The 18,120-nt window shown below is 49.2% G+C and overlaps 1 protein-coding gene across 2 annotated transcripts in view; it reads right to left on the bottom strand.

Annotated features, from left to right (window-relative positions):
- NOS1 (nitric oxide synthase 1 (neuronal)) overlaps positions 1-18,120 on the bottom strand; it is a 102,129-nt gene that overhangs the window by 44,209 nt on the left and 39,800 nt on the right. For both annotated transcript variants that reach the window (XM_012731021.1, XM_012731022.1), the window contains exons 4-8: positions 8,197-8,325; positions 6,780-6,925; positions 5,202-5,364; positions 4,426-4,517; positions 570-711 (exon numbers count right to left, since the gene is read on the bottom strand). In XM_012731021.1, the coding sequence (XP_012586475.1) occupies positions 570-711; positions 4,426-4,517; positions 5,202-5,364; positions 6,780-6,925; positions 8,197-8,325 (672 nt within the window). The remainder of the gene's footprint in view (positions 1-569; positions 712-4,425; positions 4,518-5,201; positions 5,365-6,779; positions 6,926-8,196; positions 8,326-18,120) is intronic.

Genomic DNA, 18,120 nt, shown 5'->3' with positions numbered 1-18,120 from the left:
GTCTAGTCCAGGCACTGTGAGGGATGGTGTTAGGCTGCCAGCAGTTTGGTGGTGCTGACACCATGGAGTCAAGCCCACCCAGCGAGGGGTGGAGTGGGCAGGACTGTTGCATAAACAAATGGATGAATGAATGATAAGAGTCTGACATGTTACCCAACTCAGAAAAAGTGGGTGCCAGACACGCTTCCATATGTCAGCTCCTTTCCTCCTGGTGGGAGGCGGGAGATTTGGACCACGAATCTAACTTTCCTTATGCTCATTTAATAGCTGTGAACAACTCATTTAGCCTCGGGGAGACTCAGTCTGCCCGTCTGTGAAATGGGACAAAGGTGATAAATTTCCAGTGAGATAATGGCATGAATATGACCAGATGACCAGCTGTCTAGGCACCAGCTATATGTGGGTGGTTGGTGGGGGAGTCTGGTAACCAAATGGGACAGGGGGTCTGGAGACAGCTAAACTGCGCCTCACTGACTGCTGGCTTTATGATGAAAACAATCAATGAGAAATGTCTGTGGATAAAGACAGAAGGGGGATGGAGAGGCCAGGAGGGCAGTGGGGGAACGCACCTCTGTGAACTCCACGTTAGCTGGGTCCCCCAGGATGGAACTGTCCGGCTGCTTATAGCCAGCATAGCGGATGAGCTGGGAGTTCCAGACGCGGAAGTCATGCTTGCCGTCGGTCCTCTGGGGAAAGATGGTGATGGCTGACCTGTGGGGAGTGAGGGGACAGCTGGGTCAGGGCAGGGCTGGCACCCCGGGGACACGCTGGAGAAGGCACTGGCCAGGCCAGCTGCTGCGTGAGGCTTAGGCAGATGACATCTGTGCTAAAGTCCCCAGGGCCCTTGGAGCGCTGCTGGGAGGGAGGGACCCTTCTCTGTCCTTCCTCTGGACCACTGATCTGAGGAATGGGGGGGCATGCCAACTCTCCGAAAGAAGGGGGAATATTGATCTAAATGGAGGCTTGTATTTTTTTTTTCATAGAAGAACTGGGGTGTAGGCCAGATGTTTGGGGTATGGGGTAGTAGGGGAAATGGTACATATGTGAGAGGATTCACCAGACACAGAGTGGGGAGCGAAACAGATGGAGTGACTGAAACACACTGCTGAGGGAGCAGCGGGAGAGACAGGAGAGGTCTGCTGCGCCGTGTGGGTCAGCTCCTGGCCAGGGATGGAGCTCGGGCCATAACAGTGACAACGCTGAGACTTAACCCCTAGGCCATCAGGGAGGCCCGAAATGGAGGTTTGTATTTTTAAACATTTTTTAATTGTATTGTTAAAATTGAGGTAATGTTGGTTTTCAACAGTATATGTGATTCGGGACTAGGCTCGCACGTCCTCAGGTGTGCTATCTCACCCTACCGCCACCAGGGCCCCACAGGCCTCCACCAGAGTGCAGTGGCCCCTCCCCTCGCCGCTCCCCACCCCACGTGCCATCTAGGAGCTTCAGTCCTGGAGTCAGAATTCTAGGGCATCTTTTGGTTGGCTTTTCATCTGTTTCTTTGTTTGCTCTTTATATTCCACATAGGACTGAAATCACTTGGCGCTGGTCTTTCCCCTCTGACTTATTTCACTTAGCAGCATCCCCTCCAATTCGCTGTTACAAATAGCAAACTATCATCATGTGTAATGTACCCCATCTTCTTAACCTTCCCATTTATCGGTGGGCACTTAGGTTGTTTCCATAACTTGGCCACTCGACTGTGCCACCGTGAACACAGGAATACACCCACCCCTTCAGAGGGTGCTCTGTATTCTCTGGACAAGGATCTAGGCAAGGAGTCCCTGGATCACACGCTAGATCTGTTTTTAATAGCTGGAGTGACTTCTAACCACAGGCTTTGAGCCATGGCCTCTTGGGCCCGTTTTCCGGTTCTCGTGAAACTGGTACCCTCCTGGGAAGAAGCCTCGCACTCTAACTCCCTTTAAGAATGAACCACGATTCCAGGCGCCACCTCTTTTCCTACCAGCGTTCCTTCTTGTCCAGTGTGCCCATCTATCCCTCACCAAAGTTACAGCCAGCCTCAAAAGAAACTCACTTCTGTTTATGCCCACATTGATTTACGTGGACTGACAGGACTGCACTGGGCTGGCCTTACCTAGACAAACAGCTGCTGTTGCAGTGTAGAAAGAACTTTTCCTTGTTAAAAGGGAGACTAGCAAGTATAGAGAGAAGCTAGGGATGCCTTAGCACCAAACCAGGCTTTTTCTTGGGTATAAGAAAGATGGGTTAAAAAGCTGAGAGGAGAGGGGTCTCTCTGGTGGCGCAGCAGGTCAAAGCACAGCACTAAGAAGCTAAAGCCAATCCTGCATGAGTTCGATCCCCGCCTACCCCGGAGGTGACCACATGGCGCGGCAGACCTCTCCTGACCCGCCCGCTGCTCCCCTCAGCAGTGTACTTCCTCTATCTGCCTGTTTTGCTCCCCACTCTGTCTCTGGTGAATCCTTTCACCACCCCCGCACCTCTGGCCTGTATCCCAGTTCTGTATGAATAAATAAATAAATCTTAAAAAAAAAAAAAAAACTGAGAGGAGAAAACCTTTTCACCATGTAATTCAATGCCAGGAGCTCCTGCCACCTGAAGTCATCGTCTCATCAGGGAATCAGACCCCAGGCAACATCACCCTGGCTGGGTCAGCCTGGGGCTGTAGATTTTCTCCCACCACCCCCTTTGCCCCGTTTGTTCCCCACCTCCTTGTCTAGTATCCCGCTCTGCTGTCATGCACCCTAAGTCCAGGTCTGGCTCCCACTCACTTTCTCCACATAGTCTCCTCTGCCTCCTCTATTGTCGGGGGCCACCTTCTTTGTGAGCACATTTAGGCCTAACTGCATGTCCACTACAATATTTAATATTCAGGGGTGGTGTGTGGCACTTGAAAGTGAGTCTAGAACCCAGCTGAAGGCAGATGTCACAGAGGGTGAAGGGTGTTCTTAAATATCACGCTGCACGGTGAACAGCGAGAGGCAAACTGTCAGTTTTCCCTTCAGGGGAGAAACGCTGGTGTTTCTTTGGTTGAGCAGCTGATAAAGAGGTGTGTGTGTATGTGTGTGTGTGTGTGCACGCATGTGTGTAGATTTAGAAACACCAGAGTCACACAGAGCGGTGGGACACTCACTGAATGTGCCTAAACTGAGACCAACATAAGAAGTGGATCCCACTTACCCTTCCCAGCCTCCTCCTCTGGGGGTGGTCAGACGCCCTGCTCTGTTTAAATGACATTTCTCTCCCCTCCCCGGCCTGCCTTCCTATCTTATATTTGGAACATTTCTCTACTTCTCTACTTTATTTCTCTATTTCTCTACTTCTCTATGCTGTGTGTTCTTTATGGCTTTTCATCAGTTTCAGATGTGTGGCTTAAAACTCGTACAGAATTGGCTACGTTTTTAATGGACAATCTCATGAAGACATTCTCTCCCTAGAAAATCTGGAGGTGCACTGCCTGGTCAGTGGTGACATCCCCGCTACTGACACAGCGCCACTGAAAACCTCCAGAGTGGCCCGCAGGCTCTGGAGGGCAGAGGTCTGAGCTGGCCCTCCTCCTCCAAGTTAGGCTCAGGACATGCAGAAGTTTGCAGGAACATTGTCAGATGTTCTCTGAGTGGTGACGGGTGGGGTCTTTTACAAGAAGGCTCTAAATACCAGCTCCCCTGGCAGGCCCTGCTCCTACTGGGAGGCTGAGCTGGCAAACACCACTTTCTCCTTAAGGAGAGGACACAAGCAAGAAAACCCAGGCTCGGTGCAATCAAGCCACTTTGAGGAGTTGCTCAGCGCAGCCTGGGGGCATGTGGGAATGTCCCTGTAGTGCCCCCACCACCCGGTGCAGCCCCAAGATGGGGCTGGTCCCAGAGCTGGGAGCAGATGCCGGCCAGGGCTGAGTGACCAGGATTAGCAAGTGTCGCTTCTGTCTCAGGGCCCCAGCTGGTCCCTTCCAGCTGCTCCCCGCCCAGCTGCTACTTGCCAGCATAGAAACCAAGAGCCCACAGGGGAGCCCTGTGTGGTGTCCTGCCCCCCATGGTCTTGTTCTTTGTCTGGGGCCAGAGGAGTCCGAGGTGTGGCTGCGCTTGGTGGCACCTGAAGGAGCAGTTTCCACAGCAGTGGGAGGAGGAATCGCCCTCTAAACCTGGGGAGCTTTGGGGCTGGAGCAGGTCACACAGGTGAGCACTGGCCAGTGATTCTCCCATTCTGCCCATCTCTAGGTGATCTTAAACGGGAGGTGGAAGAGATTTTGGTTGCTGTCATTTTGCAAACATGTGGGGATCTGTTTCTCCCAGGAGCTGGCATATGGTGGAGGACTGAGAAGCCAGGCCATCTCTCCCAGGTGGACTGCCTTCCTGAGAGGGGAGGGGTGTTTCCCACGCAGGTGGCCCCAGTCCAGACCTAAGGGTCAGCACGCTAGCACAGTCTGTCTCCACCCCCCAAACTCACCTGAGGTTGCCTTTGTTGGTGGCGTACTTGATGTGGTTGCAGATGTAGTTGAACATCCCATGAGCGGTGGTGCAGTCGCGGGCATCGAACACCTGAAAGAGTGGCCAGCGTGCTTCCTCCTCCCCTCAGCTCCCCAGGGCAAACTGCCCTTTGGCGGGCAGCCCCCAGCCCGCTCCAGCCACTGCCCCTTGGAGCATGGCTGAGCTGTCTGTTGGATCTTCTATCCTAATGACCAGTGGATAACATGAAAAATCCTCTAAAAACAGACACGGAGGGTGAGTATGGGAAATGAGGGCATTTTTAAGGGGCTGGATGCATTTTCCATTAGGTTACTAAGGGTCTTGGATTTAAAAATGAAACAAAACTACCCCCTTTCAGTTTTATAACAAATCTGTTTTGCACTTGAAACTGCTGCCCATAGAGAAAAATCAAACCAGGGAACATAGAATCGGACGCTTTTAGGGAGTAGGCAGGTAATATAAACAAGCAAAGAGAGTGAATGTCAGACGAAGCGGAGCGGTGGGGGGAGTGGTAAACAGGCGGTACAAGCCCAACAGACACACATGTGTGTTCATTTCTGAATCACATTGCGTTGCCTTGATAAGACATGCTGAGAGGCTGGATTTGACCTTTATCCAGAAATCTGGGACCACTCAAGTGCTGCCTGATAGGCCAGGATTTTCAGGAGCCCCTTGCTTTTTAAAAAGTCTTTAAGGGTCCATGCACCCCCCCCAACCCCTCCCAAGGGCCTCAGGGCAGTCAGCCTCACTGCCTACCTGCAGCTTGGACCACTGGATCCTGCCCACGCAGCGGGAGGCATTCCGCCAGGCGTGCTTGGCCCCGTAGATGAGCTCTGTGTCCTTGAGCTGGTAGGTGCTGTTGGTTTCGATCTCTTTGTTCACCTCTTCCAGCCGCTCCATGTGCGCTTTGGAGCCAAATCTGAGTGAGGGAACAGAGATGGGAGCTTCACCTTCTCTCCTGAATTAGAGGTTGGTGGGAGGTGTGAGCTGTTACAGGAGGCCAGAAGTACAGAAAGTCCGAGCAGATCGCTGGACACAATAGTTGCAACAGAAAGGAGACCACAAACTTGGCTGCCAACGACCAGGGAACACGTGACCAAACTGGCTGGGTGGGGACTGTGGCTAACAGGCCGTTCCCGGCTGGTGCAGAGGAGGAACCACATTCTGTTCCAGTCAGTGGTTGCTCTACAGGAATGGGGGTTTAGTGCTGTCAGCGATTCCCTCGAAATAAATGGGAAATCTGAGTTTTGAAGGGAACTCTTCTAATTTTCAAATGTTAGCAATGAATACAATTTTAGAAAATAAAATTATTATGAAAAATTCCTACCTTACTAAGAGGTATAGAGAACAATGTAACAACCCACTAAGTCTAAGAAATAATACATAGGTAGAAGAAATAATAAAATCCCTTGGGGATTTCTTCTTCATTATAGTCCCCTTTCCCCCAGAAAGGGCTTCTGTTTCATTTTGACATTTACCAGGTTTTTGTTTGCATTTCTGCTGTGTGTATGTGTGTGCCCCTAATTCATATACAGTATCATTCTACATGTTTTAACAGTTTATATAAATGGCACCTTTCTACAAGTTATTCTTTCTTTTGATAAAAAGTATTTGTGAGCTTTATTCCCACGAGCATGTAGAAATCTAGTCCATTCATTTTTTTTTTACAGTTGTATAGTAGTCCATTAGGAAAATAACACAATTCATTTACACATTCTCCTGTTATCCCATGAATGGAGTTAAGGTGATTTCCAATTGGCTCTTTACTTTTCCCCTTACTATACAATTTTTCAGTGAGGATTTTCATGCACACCTTCTTGTGAACAGGTAGCATTTCTTAAGGGTATAGACCTAAGTATGGAATTACTTAAAATGTTTTATATTTAAGCAACCTATTTCAGACCAAAAAAAAAAAAAAAAAGGCATACCCAAGGGCTAGATTTGGCTCTAGAGTCCTGATTTTTGGCTTCTGTATATACTGAGCAGAGGCCTTATCAACTGTCTGTGAAGTTGGAATTTCCTTGATTTCCTAGAGTTGACATATGCTTGCCTTTTTGTAAGACTTATTTTATTTATTTTTGTATACAAGTGCTGGGGTATAGGCCAGAGGTGTGGAGGAGTGAGAAGATTCACCAGAGACAGAGTAGGGAGCAGAACAGGTGGATCTACTAAAATACACTGCTGAGGGGAGCAGCGGGTGAGACAGTGGAGGTCTGCTGTGCCATATGGGTCAGCTTCCGGGCTGGGGATCGAACTTGTGCTGCAGTGGCTGCTGATAGCTTCATAGTGCTGAGACTTAACCCCTTGAGCCACCAGGGAGGCCCCTGTTCTTGCCTTTTAATTGACGAGTAGTACTGATCAATGAACTCCTTGGCGAGAGGGAAGAGTTGTTCTTTTGTGCGGACGTCTTCAGGTCTTCGGACTTGCTGGGAAGGAAGCATGATGGAGCCCATGCAGATGTGCTCAGTGCATCCCGATTCCTGAAAGAGATTTGGGTCATTGCTTGGTTTTACCTGAGTGTGACATAAATTCAGCTGTAGGCCTGCACCTGATATATATGGTGGAGTTTATGGGGCTTTTAATTCCCAGAGGGGTTTTCTCAAGTACCTGCTTCAATAAAATAGTTGATGCGGTCAGCAGCCATCACAAGGGACGCTCTGCAGCAGTGTGAGGCTCTGAAAACATTTCCCTGATTTTGTGACCGGCATTCCCTGGGACTCAGGATCACTGATACTGAAGCTTCCAATTATTTTTTTAATCCCCCTTTGATCAAGAAGGAGCTAGTAGAGTGGCTGCTGTGATTCATCTGAGCACATTGATGGTACACTGGTTGCGAAAACAGCCCCAACCTCCCCCTCCCTGAATTTGCAGTCTTTGCAATATGACCTTGCCGGATCACCATCGAGAGGTAGAGTCCATTCCCATCCCTTGTACCTGGGCTTGTTCTGGTCAGTAGAGAGTGACTGAAATGATGCTGCACCCCAGCAGAGCCTTGGCCTTGGCACTCTGCCCACTTCTGCTCATGCGCAGAGGCAGAGCTCTGCAGTCAGCGTGTGGACAAGGCCAAGCTAGCTTGCCTTAGGCTAAGCCCATGGGAACGGAGTTCAGTTACCCCAGCCAGGACCATCCTAGTCCAGCCTGCACTTAGCTGACCCCTCAGAAGACTGCAGATATACGACATTAACTGAGGCCAGCAGAACCACCCAGCATGCTTTTGAAAAACCGCGAGTGGATATTGTTTTAAGCCACTAAATTTTGCAGCAGTTCCTTACACTGAAATAACTGATACAACATTCATCTAAGAGGCCCATTTTCAACGAAAATGTATGTATGTTGATTGCTGACTGTTGAAAACACAATATAAATATGTAGAGGATACACTGTGAAAGAAAGAGCTTGTTCAATGCGCCATCAGAGGTCAGATGGAGCAACACAGGGGCGCATCCAGAAGCACTCTCCTTAGGTCCTTTCGGGTACTGAGCACACAAAGGAAAAGTAGCCACTTGAGTGAGTAAGCAATTTAACAGAGGTTTTCAAGTAGTGGTGAATCTCCCCCCAGGGACCTATTACTATCTGTGAGCATTTTTATAGCCACAAGTTGGGGGACAGGATATGTAGAGGTACAGGTCACAGGTGATGGAAAATAGCCCACAAAACACAGGTTAGTCCTCAGACACAGATTCCCAGGTCTCAAACGTAGCCAGTGCTGGAGGTCAAGAAGCCTTGGTCTACACCCCACTTGGATACTCACCAACGTGCTCTTAAGGTGGAGGGTGTCAGTGAGAACCGCATCGGTCTCCCAGTTCTTGACCTTGAGAAAGCGGGGGCACTTGGAGGGACTGCCATTTTTTGTGGGGGACTGTTTTCCCGAGGCAGGGGACTGGAGAAGAGAATGAAAATGGTATATTAGGCAGACTCTTGAGGGTGTGGAAAACGGTCTCCACTGGCATGGGAAAAGGTGCTGTTCCCCCTGGAATCCGCACTGAGTCACCATCTGGCTGCACAGAGAGTATCTGACATGGATATGTGTGAAGTGGTGGGGAGCTTAGTCTCACCACTGTACAGAGAGAGGTGCCATGGAAGAACCCTTTGGGATCTGTTCTCTGCAGTAAGGGACCAGGAACTCAAACATCTTTCCAATCTCTAGCACAGGGTCTGGCACATACTAGGGACTTAATGAATGTTGATTGAATAAATAAATGACAGAAAGGACACCATCAGTCTGGGTCAAGTTTCTTGGACTTCTAGGCCTTCCTGTGAGCCCAAACTTTCTGCTTCTGGCAAGAACTGGTGAAACAGTAAGGTTTACATTAGAAAAGTTTGAAGCATAGAATGGTCTCCCCAAACTTCTACCTCAAAAATACCAAGCTTGTTCCTGCCTTTGCACTCACCATTCCTTCTAGTTTAAATACCTTGAGTTCTCTATTTATCTGTAAACAAATTGTCCAGTAGATGAGTGGGGGAAAATACGTCCTGGCTTGACCAATTTCAGCCCATCCATTTGAGAGTTCAAGATCACACTGTCTTGGGTGTTTCTGAGCAACTGTCTACTTGGCTGGGTAGAGGGGTGCTCATGCATCAGAAAAACATCAATCATTCAGCAGCTGGAAGGGAGATACAGTGGGCACACGCTGACATGAAAGCTCAGCAAGGAGGGAGAAAAGCCAGTGTTGAGTCATGCTCATGCCAAAGAGTAGAGTAATAGGCAGTGAGCCGGTAATATTTACTGAGCATCTACTATGTAGCAGGCACTGGAGACACCACAGTGAACAAGACAGACATGAGCCTTGCCCTCTGCATCATTGTTGTGGGAGAAGTAGAGATAAATACTAAGTAAATGAATACACAATGATATAATTTCAGGGGATATTAGACTTTAAAACAGAGGAGGTGATGGTGACTAAATGGAGGGTGAAAGGCTGTGCAAAGGCCCCGAGGCAGGACCAGTAAGGAAGACAATGTGGCTGGGGTGTGTGAGTGGGCTGAGTGCCAGGAGATGAAGTCAGGGTCCATATCGCATCAGCTTGGAGATTTCAGGGGAGGGAGCTGTGAATCCTGATTAAATGGGCTAAGTCCAGAACACCAATCATAGAGAACTCTGAAGACTAGTACTGAAAACCACACGTGTTTACTGAGTATCTCCTATGTGCCAGGCAAGGGGGTACCGTGACAAATGAGACAGATGTAATCTCTGCCCTCCTGGAGTTCACAGTCCAGTGGGGATGCTGACGATTGAATGAACCATCACTGAGAGCAGCGGGTGCTGTAATGTGGGATGTTGGCAGCATACGTGGGATCAGCACACAAGAGGCATTTAATGCAAAGCACTTGACTTCTAGGTTAAGATCTGGAGGATAAGCTGATGTTAGCCAGGCAGGGCAGCAGAGCAGGGTGTGTCGGCAAAGAGGACAACTTGTGCAAAAGTTCTGTGGCAAGAGACACATCACAGTCACTTTTCTTGTCAGGGTAATAGAAGCTTTGTGCTAAAGTACCTGGCCACCACAGTAGAGCATGGGGACCAGGAGCAGACCAAGACACCCCGCTATTAAAGGTGGCTCCAGACCAGGAAGCAACAGCAGCGAAGAAATGGAAGGCACTAGACTTGTGACGTCCCACACCTCCCATACTGGTCACAGGCACTCACCGCTGTACTGGTGCCACCGCCATGCCCCTTAGCCAGCTGCAGGTGTACACTGTCCTGGGCACCCTCTCTATCCATCACATCCCTTCACACCCTGCTCCCATTCATTTTAGCCTACTAAGTAGCTCTAGAACTCATCTGCTCTTTCTCCCTGCCTGCTGGCCAGCACCCTGCCCGCGCCATCTTCTCTCCTTGGATGACTGCAATCACCTCCTGAGTGTCAGCCAGTGCTTCATGCTATCAGTGTTATTATCCTGCTACTCTGAGGATAACGTCTAATGCTAGCGCTTCTCCCAGCATTATTTCGCTACAGAGACCATTCTGGACACCAGGAGAACAGGATGAGGTCTTCCCTTCATTCCCTATGTGCACTTTCTATCCTGCTAGACACTAAGCCATTTACAGCTCTGGGAAGCCACCTCAAACAGCCCACTACCCTGGAGGCCTGCTCCGACATCCCAAACACTTCTTGAGGGACCCGTCTCCATGCCTGCCTCTTCCACCACACCTGCAGATAATGGAAGGGACATCCGGGCAGGCTGTGCTGTGACAAATTCCTGGGATCATGCCAATAAGGAAAATAAAATCTCACCTTGTCTAGGTGGAGAGCACACCTCCACCTCCCTAAATATGAGCAGGTCACTCAGCCAGTTTAGAACCCTCCCCGCCCCCCTGCCCCTGACTAGCCATGTAACACTCTGGAGGCTGAAGAGCCTCTGGCATCCTAGAGGGATGCTGGTATGGGGGGGGGGGGGGGGGGAGACGCATGGGGGATAGAAAGGTGGGTGTATGGAGCAGCAGCTGGGAGATGTGTGAGGTGTGGTCAGTGGGAGGGCAGCCGTTGGCCTTGACTGGCAGGGAGTGGAGGGAGCAAGAGAAGAGGCCTAGTGAAAGAGGCATCTGTTGAGGTTCCAGATGTGTGAGGGCTGGTCATGATGCGTCAGGAACCAGGGAGTGAGTGCACCGTACCCCCTCCACCCCGACTGCGTGGGGCTGCGCACTTGAAACCAGGCATTAGGAGGCCTCTGGCAGGGCTGCTGTACTTGGTTTTTGATGTTTTAATTAGCTAGCAGTAATATTAGATGACTCAGGGGGGGACAAATGGGGAGATTAATATAGCAGTCAGGGGCGCTGTATGGGAGATGCAAATGACTTTTCTAAGTGGGGCCCGATGGGCTCTTGCTAAAAATGCAGATCAGGGCACTTGTGAGAGATCACGTGGGAACAGGGCACAAGTGGGCTTCAGGCTGAGGCCACAAGTGTCTTTTCCTGGATTTGTCTCAGGGGGCAGAGGGGGCACTGGGAGCTTTTCAGGTACTGACAAGCTCTCCGTGGGTTCTGTGGGAGGGCTGTCTGGGACGCATGCTCCTAAATTTGCAAAGGTAGCTCTAAAGTTCAAAGGCCATGTCAACACCTCTTTGCTTCTGGAGCCCGCAGAGAGCCTGAGAAAGTGGAAGGAAATGACCCTGCAGAACAAGAGGACACAGCCAGGCGAGGTCTTGTCATCCTGGGGTTCCCCCAGCCAGGACATTCAGCTTTGTACACACCTGAACATCAATTCCTTCTGTCTCTCCTCCCCTCCTGTCTTGATCTCCTTCAGGAAATATAAACCGAGCCCCTACTGGGTGCCAGGGACCTGCATGTCTACAGTGGTCCCCATTCTCCTCCCACAATGGGAGAAGCATCTTACAGCTGTGTGCTCTGAAGCAAGAGTCTGCAAGTGTGGCCCATGGGCCAGATCCGGTCTGCCACCTGTTTTCGTACAGCCCGTGAGCTAAGAATGGCTTTTCCATTTTTAGTTTGTGGAATAAAAAAAATGTCCCAAGAAGAATAATGTTTCGTGACACAGGCAAAGTTATGCGAAGTTCAAATGTCAGTGTCCGCAAATTAAGTTTTATTGGAACACAGCCGTGCTCATCTGTGTCGGCATAGGCTCTGGTTGCTTTGTACTGCAGCGGCAGAGTACTGTGGTGGAGAGCAAGATCATATCGCTATGAAGTCAAAAACAGTTCCTTCCGTAGAAGAAGTTTGCAAACTGCTGATGTCAAGGGGTAAACTCCAGTGGTTAAACTGTATCATTTTACTTATGTTTTCATCTGCTTAAACACCACTGCATTAGTGATCTTCCCAGATCATTCTTGAGTAGCTACTCACTCCCGTTATTCTCTGCTGTCCCTTCCATCTTTATCATGCTTTGTTTTTCCTCACAGCACTTATTGCTGTCTGCAATCACTGTGAGGATGGATGTGGATTTGCACGTGACTGTACACACCCACAGCTCCACAGTCTTACAGATAGAGAGATTTATATTTCTCTCTAGGAAGCCAGTCACATAGTTCTCTGAATACTCACAGTTGACTTTGCTCTATCTCCAGTCCCTAGACCAATGTTCAGCACATGGTACATGTTCAACCTATATTTGACATCTGTTACACACTGAATCATGTCTCTCCCAAATTTGTACGTAGACACTCTAACGCCTAACGTGACTTTCTTGGAGATGGGCTTCAGGAAGTCATCAAGGTTAAGTGAGTCCGTCAAGGTGGAACCCTTGTCTGACAGATTTAGCAGCCTCATCAGAAGAGGGAGAGTCTGTCTGCATGCGTGCAGGGACATGTGAAGACAGTGAGAATGCAGCTGCACGCGAGCCAGAAAGAGAACCCTCACTAGGAGTTGGCCCCACGGGCACCCTGATCTGAGATGTCAGGTCTGCAGAACTGAAAAATTCCTCCAAGTTGTTTAAGCCAGTGAGTGGATGCCATCTTGTTACAGCAGCCCAGTCTGAGTAGTAAAAGGTCTAAATGCATTTTAACTGTGTAGAGTCCCTTAAGTGCTAAGCCAAAGGCTTTGCTCTTGATTTGGCAGGGAATGGAGAACCCCTGAAGCCGCCTGACTGACAGGGTGACCTCCTCAGAGCCGAGTTTGAGGACACAGGTGACGGCAAGGACTGCAGGAGGGAGAGGGTGGAGGCAGAGACTGGAGGGGCTGTTGCTGCCACTCAGGTAAGAAGGGTGAGAGCAGAAACTATGGCTGCAGGGGCAGAGCACAGGAAGGGCGGCACGGAGGTTGGGGCTGGTAAGGGGGAAGATGAGAGCATCTTAGTAGAAGTGATGGGAAGGAGGAGACAGAAATTAGACACTAGAGATCAGCATCCAGAAGATCTAGAAAGAGAAGCCAGGTAACCTCCTCCCTCCCCCCATTCCCCATGTGACTGTCACAATCAGGAGCCTCACCATGAGTCCAGGACAAGAGTGTGGCAGTGGCAGGGAGGCACCTGGGGTTCACAGAGCATCTGAGAAGTGTTATGGGGTGGGACACAACTACAAATTTATGTCTCAATGTCCTAACCCCGAGTACCTCAGGATAGGACCTTATTTGGAGCCTTAACGAGACAGTTACATTAAGAGGTCATGAAGGTGGCCCTAGTTCAATATGGCTGGTGTACTTTATAAATATGGGCTAAACTGGCAGACAGGCATGTAGACTGGGTGAGCCAATGATCATGAAGTGGCTGTCAGCCCTGCCAACGCCTGAGTTTCAGGCTTCTAGCCTCCAGAGTCCAGAGCTGTGAAACAATAAATTCGCTTTTTAAGCTCCCCTCCCAAATGGTCTCCCCCATGGAAACTGATCCAAGAGATAAGCCCAAGCCTTTGCAAAGCAAGTAGCTTTTTTTTTTTTTTTTTTTTGCAAGTAGCCTTTTATTCTCTCTCTGCTGGTACCGGCTTCTCCTTTATAGGCCGGGAGCAACCTGCACTGTTTGGCTGGTTGTGAAATAGGGCCACAAGCTGAAGCTGAGACAGGCAGCAGGCCGTCCACACAGGGCCCAGATGCCACACACTGTTCCCCACTCTGCAGCCCCAGGCAGAGCTGCTCTGGCCTGTGGGTGACACCTCCTTAGGGCAGTTACTAGCTGTGGCTGCTCAGGGTCCAAGACCACAGATCGGCGAAGCAGCAGGTAAACACCCATTCAGGCCATTAAAAAATTGCCACTTACAACACTTAACCAACTGTGCTTAGTACCTCAGAGTATAATTTCTTCATAGTGTATTCAAAGCATTACTTTAATGTGATTCATTCTTTGTAATAACTCCACAGAAGCTTGAAATCACTCTCCTTCCCCGATTTAATAGTCGTGTTCTATTGTATGTGGAAGATGATTAAAGAAGGGAGTGCTTGGTGGCATCATGGTTTGGGTCCACAGTTGGGGGTCTTGTGGCTGGATTGTTGATACTTTCTGCAAATGAGTTAATGCTTGTCATCCCAATGCTCTCATGATATAACCAGGCATTATTAGACAACTTTAAACTCGGTCTCATCACCAGACCAGATCTATATATGCTATGAATTTCAGAATAATTTGAAAATAAACCTGTAATTATCTTATGGTCTACTCTCATCCTTATCTTGTATAGTAGTGTGTGTGTGTGTGTTTATTTGAAGCACTACCTTGCCAAATATATTTATTTTTAAACATGTTTACAATTATTTTTTGACCATTTTTTACCTTTTCAGACATCCTGGAACCCTCAGAAAGTGGAAGGGGGTCCTTTATTCACCTCTAAGAATCTGTTTGGAGGAGGTGTTGGTAACTGATATCAAAGGGGAAAGAGAGGAGATAAAAATGACTCTGACCCAACTTGGCCTGTCTGGGAAGAGCATTTGAATGGTCTGATGCAATGAATGAGCATACAGCACAGTGCCATGATTTCCCAACCCAGAACATAATTGTCCTACTGGACAACAGTCAGACAGTTTGCATTGAATGTACTCACTAGTCAAACAAACAGTTGGCAACAGATGTGGAAACTCCAGCAGGGCTAAACCCAAACACCCATCAATTCAGGCCCCACTTCCTGGCTCCATCCTTCCTGGCTCTGACCACCTAGATCAACAGGACTTGGGAAGCTGATCTCTTGGCTAAGTGACCTATACAGACCCTGATGGTTGTGAGCAGGTAACAGTTTGGGTGGAGGGAAGTGAAATGTCTGCAAGATTTGGACCTGCTGTTACTGGGGTCTGAGGGAGTCTCATGTACATGCCTAGAAAGCACCTTTGTTGAGGGTCCTTTGTCCCCTACTTGGGGTTGGGAGCGCTCCAGGGACACTGTGCAAATGAGAAATGCTAGCGGCGAGGCTGAAGATACTTCTGAGAGTTACCCAGTCTGGGTGTCTAATGCTGGTTGTGAGCTGGATCAAGGTAAAACAGAACTGTTCTGTTGAGTTGGGTCAAAAATGAGTTGAATAGCAGCTTATAGCTAGGGACTTGGGGCACCCTTCCACAGAGATAAATTAATCTTAAAACATAGGCAGTTTTTCAAATGCCTGGACAGAAAGTTACAGGAGGGGATGAGCAACAGGCAGTCTGAGTTGTCAACCTGAATGGAACCAAGGGAATCCGCCAAAGCCAGCCAGGTGGACTGCATGGGGACTGCTGAGTCTGCAAACCCCAAATACCAGGGTGTGACACTACGACGTCTGTGTCTGTAGCTTGTCCTGGGAATAGAAGTTTCTGGAACATGAGACAAATACCTGATGAGAAGATGATGTATAGGCTGTGAACTCCCTCAAGGGAAGTGATCATGTTCCATTTAATGTCCTTTGAGTCACATTTACTGAATGCCTACTGGGGCTACACCTGGGTTGGGCATTGCATGCCCAAGGGTTCAGTGAATCCTCCTCGTATCCCACTTTTCAGAAGGGGAAATGGAGGCTCTGAAGGGTGAGGTGATTATCCCCAAACTAATGACTAGTGGGCAACAGAGCCAGGCGGCGAGGAGTTCAGAGCCTCGAGAACCCTATCTTTTCACTTCAGACCTTAAAGGTTCTCTGCTCTGTGTTCCTGTAGCTCAGCCCCCCCAGGGGCATAAGTGATATATTACTCAATTTGAAAGATCAACGAGGTTCCCATGTAGTCAAGAAGGGAGAGAGGCACAGCTCCATCACCAAAACTCTGTGGCCACTCACTTTCCCCTTCTGAGCTGCAAGCATGTCATCTGTAAAATGGGGATAGCTTCTTGCCCTATTTACCTCATATTAGCAATAGGATAACTAGCCAGCTACCTATAGCTAAATGAATAACATACAACCTGAACTAGCAGGGCAATAATGAGTCAAATAACAATAACCAAAATGACGACACTCGTTGTAGAGCACTTATTCTGTGCAGGCTCTGTACAGTTAGGAGGGTATCTGAGAATCCACAGACTGGGCTCATGTACCATCGCCACCAGTTAACAGTCATGGGACCGTCACTGGTCTACTAAAATTCCTGGGCCTCAGTCTGCTCATCTGTAAAAAGGGAAAAGAATAGTGCTTTGTTAGGGATGGGCCAGGCCTTAAGTGCCTGTTAACTCACTGCCTGACACTGCTCAACAAATATTATCCATTACTGCAGAGTCGATGTCCTCATTTCTTACATTTTCTCATTTCCCTCTGTCCACAACTCTCTGAACCTATCAGCACCTATTAGGAAATGGAGGCTCAGCATGTGGGCTAATTGGCTGTCTGACCGAGGTGGCCCCGTAGGAGGTAGCCGAGCCTGGGCTGACCCCAAAGCTGACCAATGGCAGTGCTGTGGGTGAGTGAGCCCAAGGGGCAGTGTCCTTCCCTCCCCAACCCCAGATGTTCCTCTGAGCGCTGTGATTTAACATCATTCACAGAGCCAGGGTTGACTCACAAGGTTTCCCGGGGAACCGGGCTGTGCTGAGAGGCAGGTTTTGCTGGCCTGCCTTCATGCACATGCAGCCTGGCTGGGGAGAGCCGTGCCCTTCAGTTTTCTGAAGCCATTGCCAGCGGGCCAGTTGGGGTGTGTGCCCATGGAGAGGGAGGGGCTCTGGCCACCTTTGCTCTTCTGACAATTGGGGAAAATGGTCCATCAGCAAGCCCGCCTCCTCCTAATTGGAGTTCTCCAGAGAGGCTGGGGGGAGGCTGACACTTACCTGGAAGTAGAGAAAAGCTTCTCAACAGATTTTGACATTTTGAAAGCAGCCAGGAAGCCCTAAGTCCCCAGAGGTGTGGAAATGCCAGGCTCTTGATGAGGGTGGGGCAGGGAGGGGGATCTCAATACAGAGTCATCTATCTGATGCCTGACAGTCTGTCAGCAAAGGCCAGGGAGACGGGCACAGGCTGCAAAGGGGAGAATCCCAGCAGCGGTCCTACCTCCCCCAGGCCAAGACCCTCCCTAAGGATTGGCCTGATCCTTATCTAGTCTCTGAAAATAGATGTTCTGCCCCTACGCAGGTCACGGTCCCACCACCTACCTTAGGAAAGGGTATCGGGCAGGCAAGGGGAATGGATGGTTAGAGAGGAGGGAGGCTGTGAATGTGATTCAGATCCTAAGGATTGGCAGGAAGGACAAGCAGTTTCTCACATCACTTATCTAGGGTAGCATTTCACTTAAGAAAATTATTATGTCAAGGATCTTGAGAACGGTGTCAAGACTCAATACATCTCAGGTAGTATTACTAAAGATAATCTCAGAGATCCAATAATGATCCGCAGCAAGGAAAAAAATGTACAGCCACAGCCTTTCATAACTTTCCCCACTTTCTTCTAGGCAAACTCCTATGTGACCTTCAAAACCCAGGTCAGATGCCATCTCTTCCCATAAACTTTCCTGGCACTTGCTGAGATACTTACGATTATGTCCCCATTTTTGGATTAGTCGCACCACATACATGCCTGTCTCCTCAAGGAGACCCTCTCCACTGGGGCCTCAAGGGCAGGGAGGATAATGTTTGCTCATCTTTGCTTTCTCCATAGAGCTATGCACATGATAGACATTGGTGAATGTTTGGTGATGGGTGAGCTGATTCATTCTCTCTACCAGCCCAGAACACATGTAATTTGCAAGAGAATTGAAAAATGAATGTCACAGTCATTCACACACTGAGCTCTAGTGACCACACCTGCTTAGGGAGTTAAGTCTCACAGGTCTTGCCCCCCTGCCAGCCCTGACTATTAGCAAGACAAGTGACAACTAGATAAATATGAATGTCTCAACCTTTGGGGACTTACTTAAGAGATGGCGTGCTTG

Source organism: Condylura cristata, unplaced genomic scaffold (genome assembly GCF_000260355.1).
Source record: "Condylura cristata isolate star-nosed mole 26May11 unplaced genomic scaffold, ConCri1.0 scaffold00029, whole genome shotgun sequence".
NCBI lineage: Eukaryota > Metazoa > Chordata > Mammalia > Eulipotyphla > Talpidae > Condylura > Condylura cristata.
The sequence above is the reverse complement of the archived record's forward strand: the minus strand, read 5'-3'. Positions and strand labels throughout refer to the sequence as shown.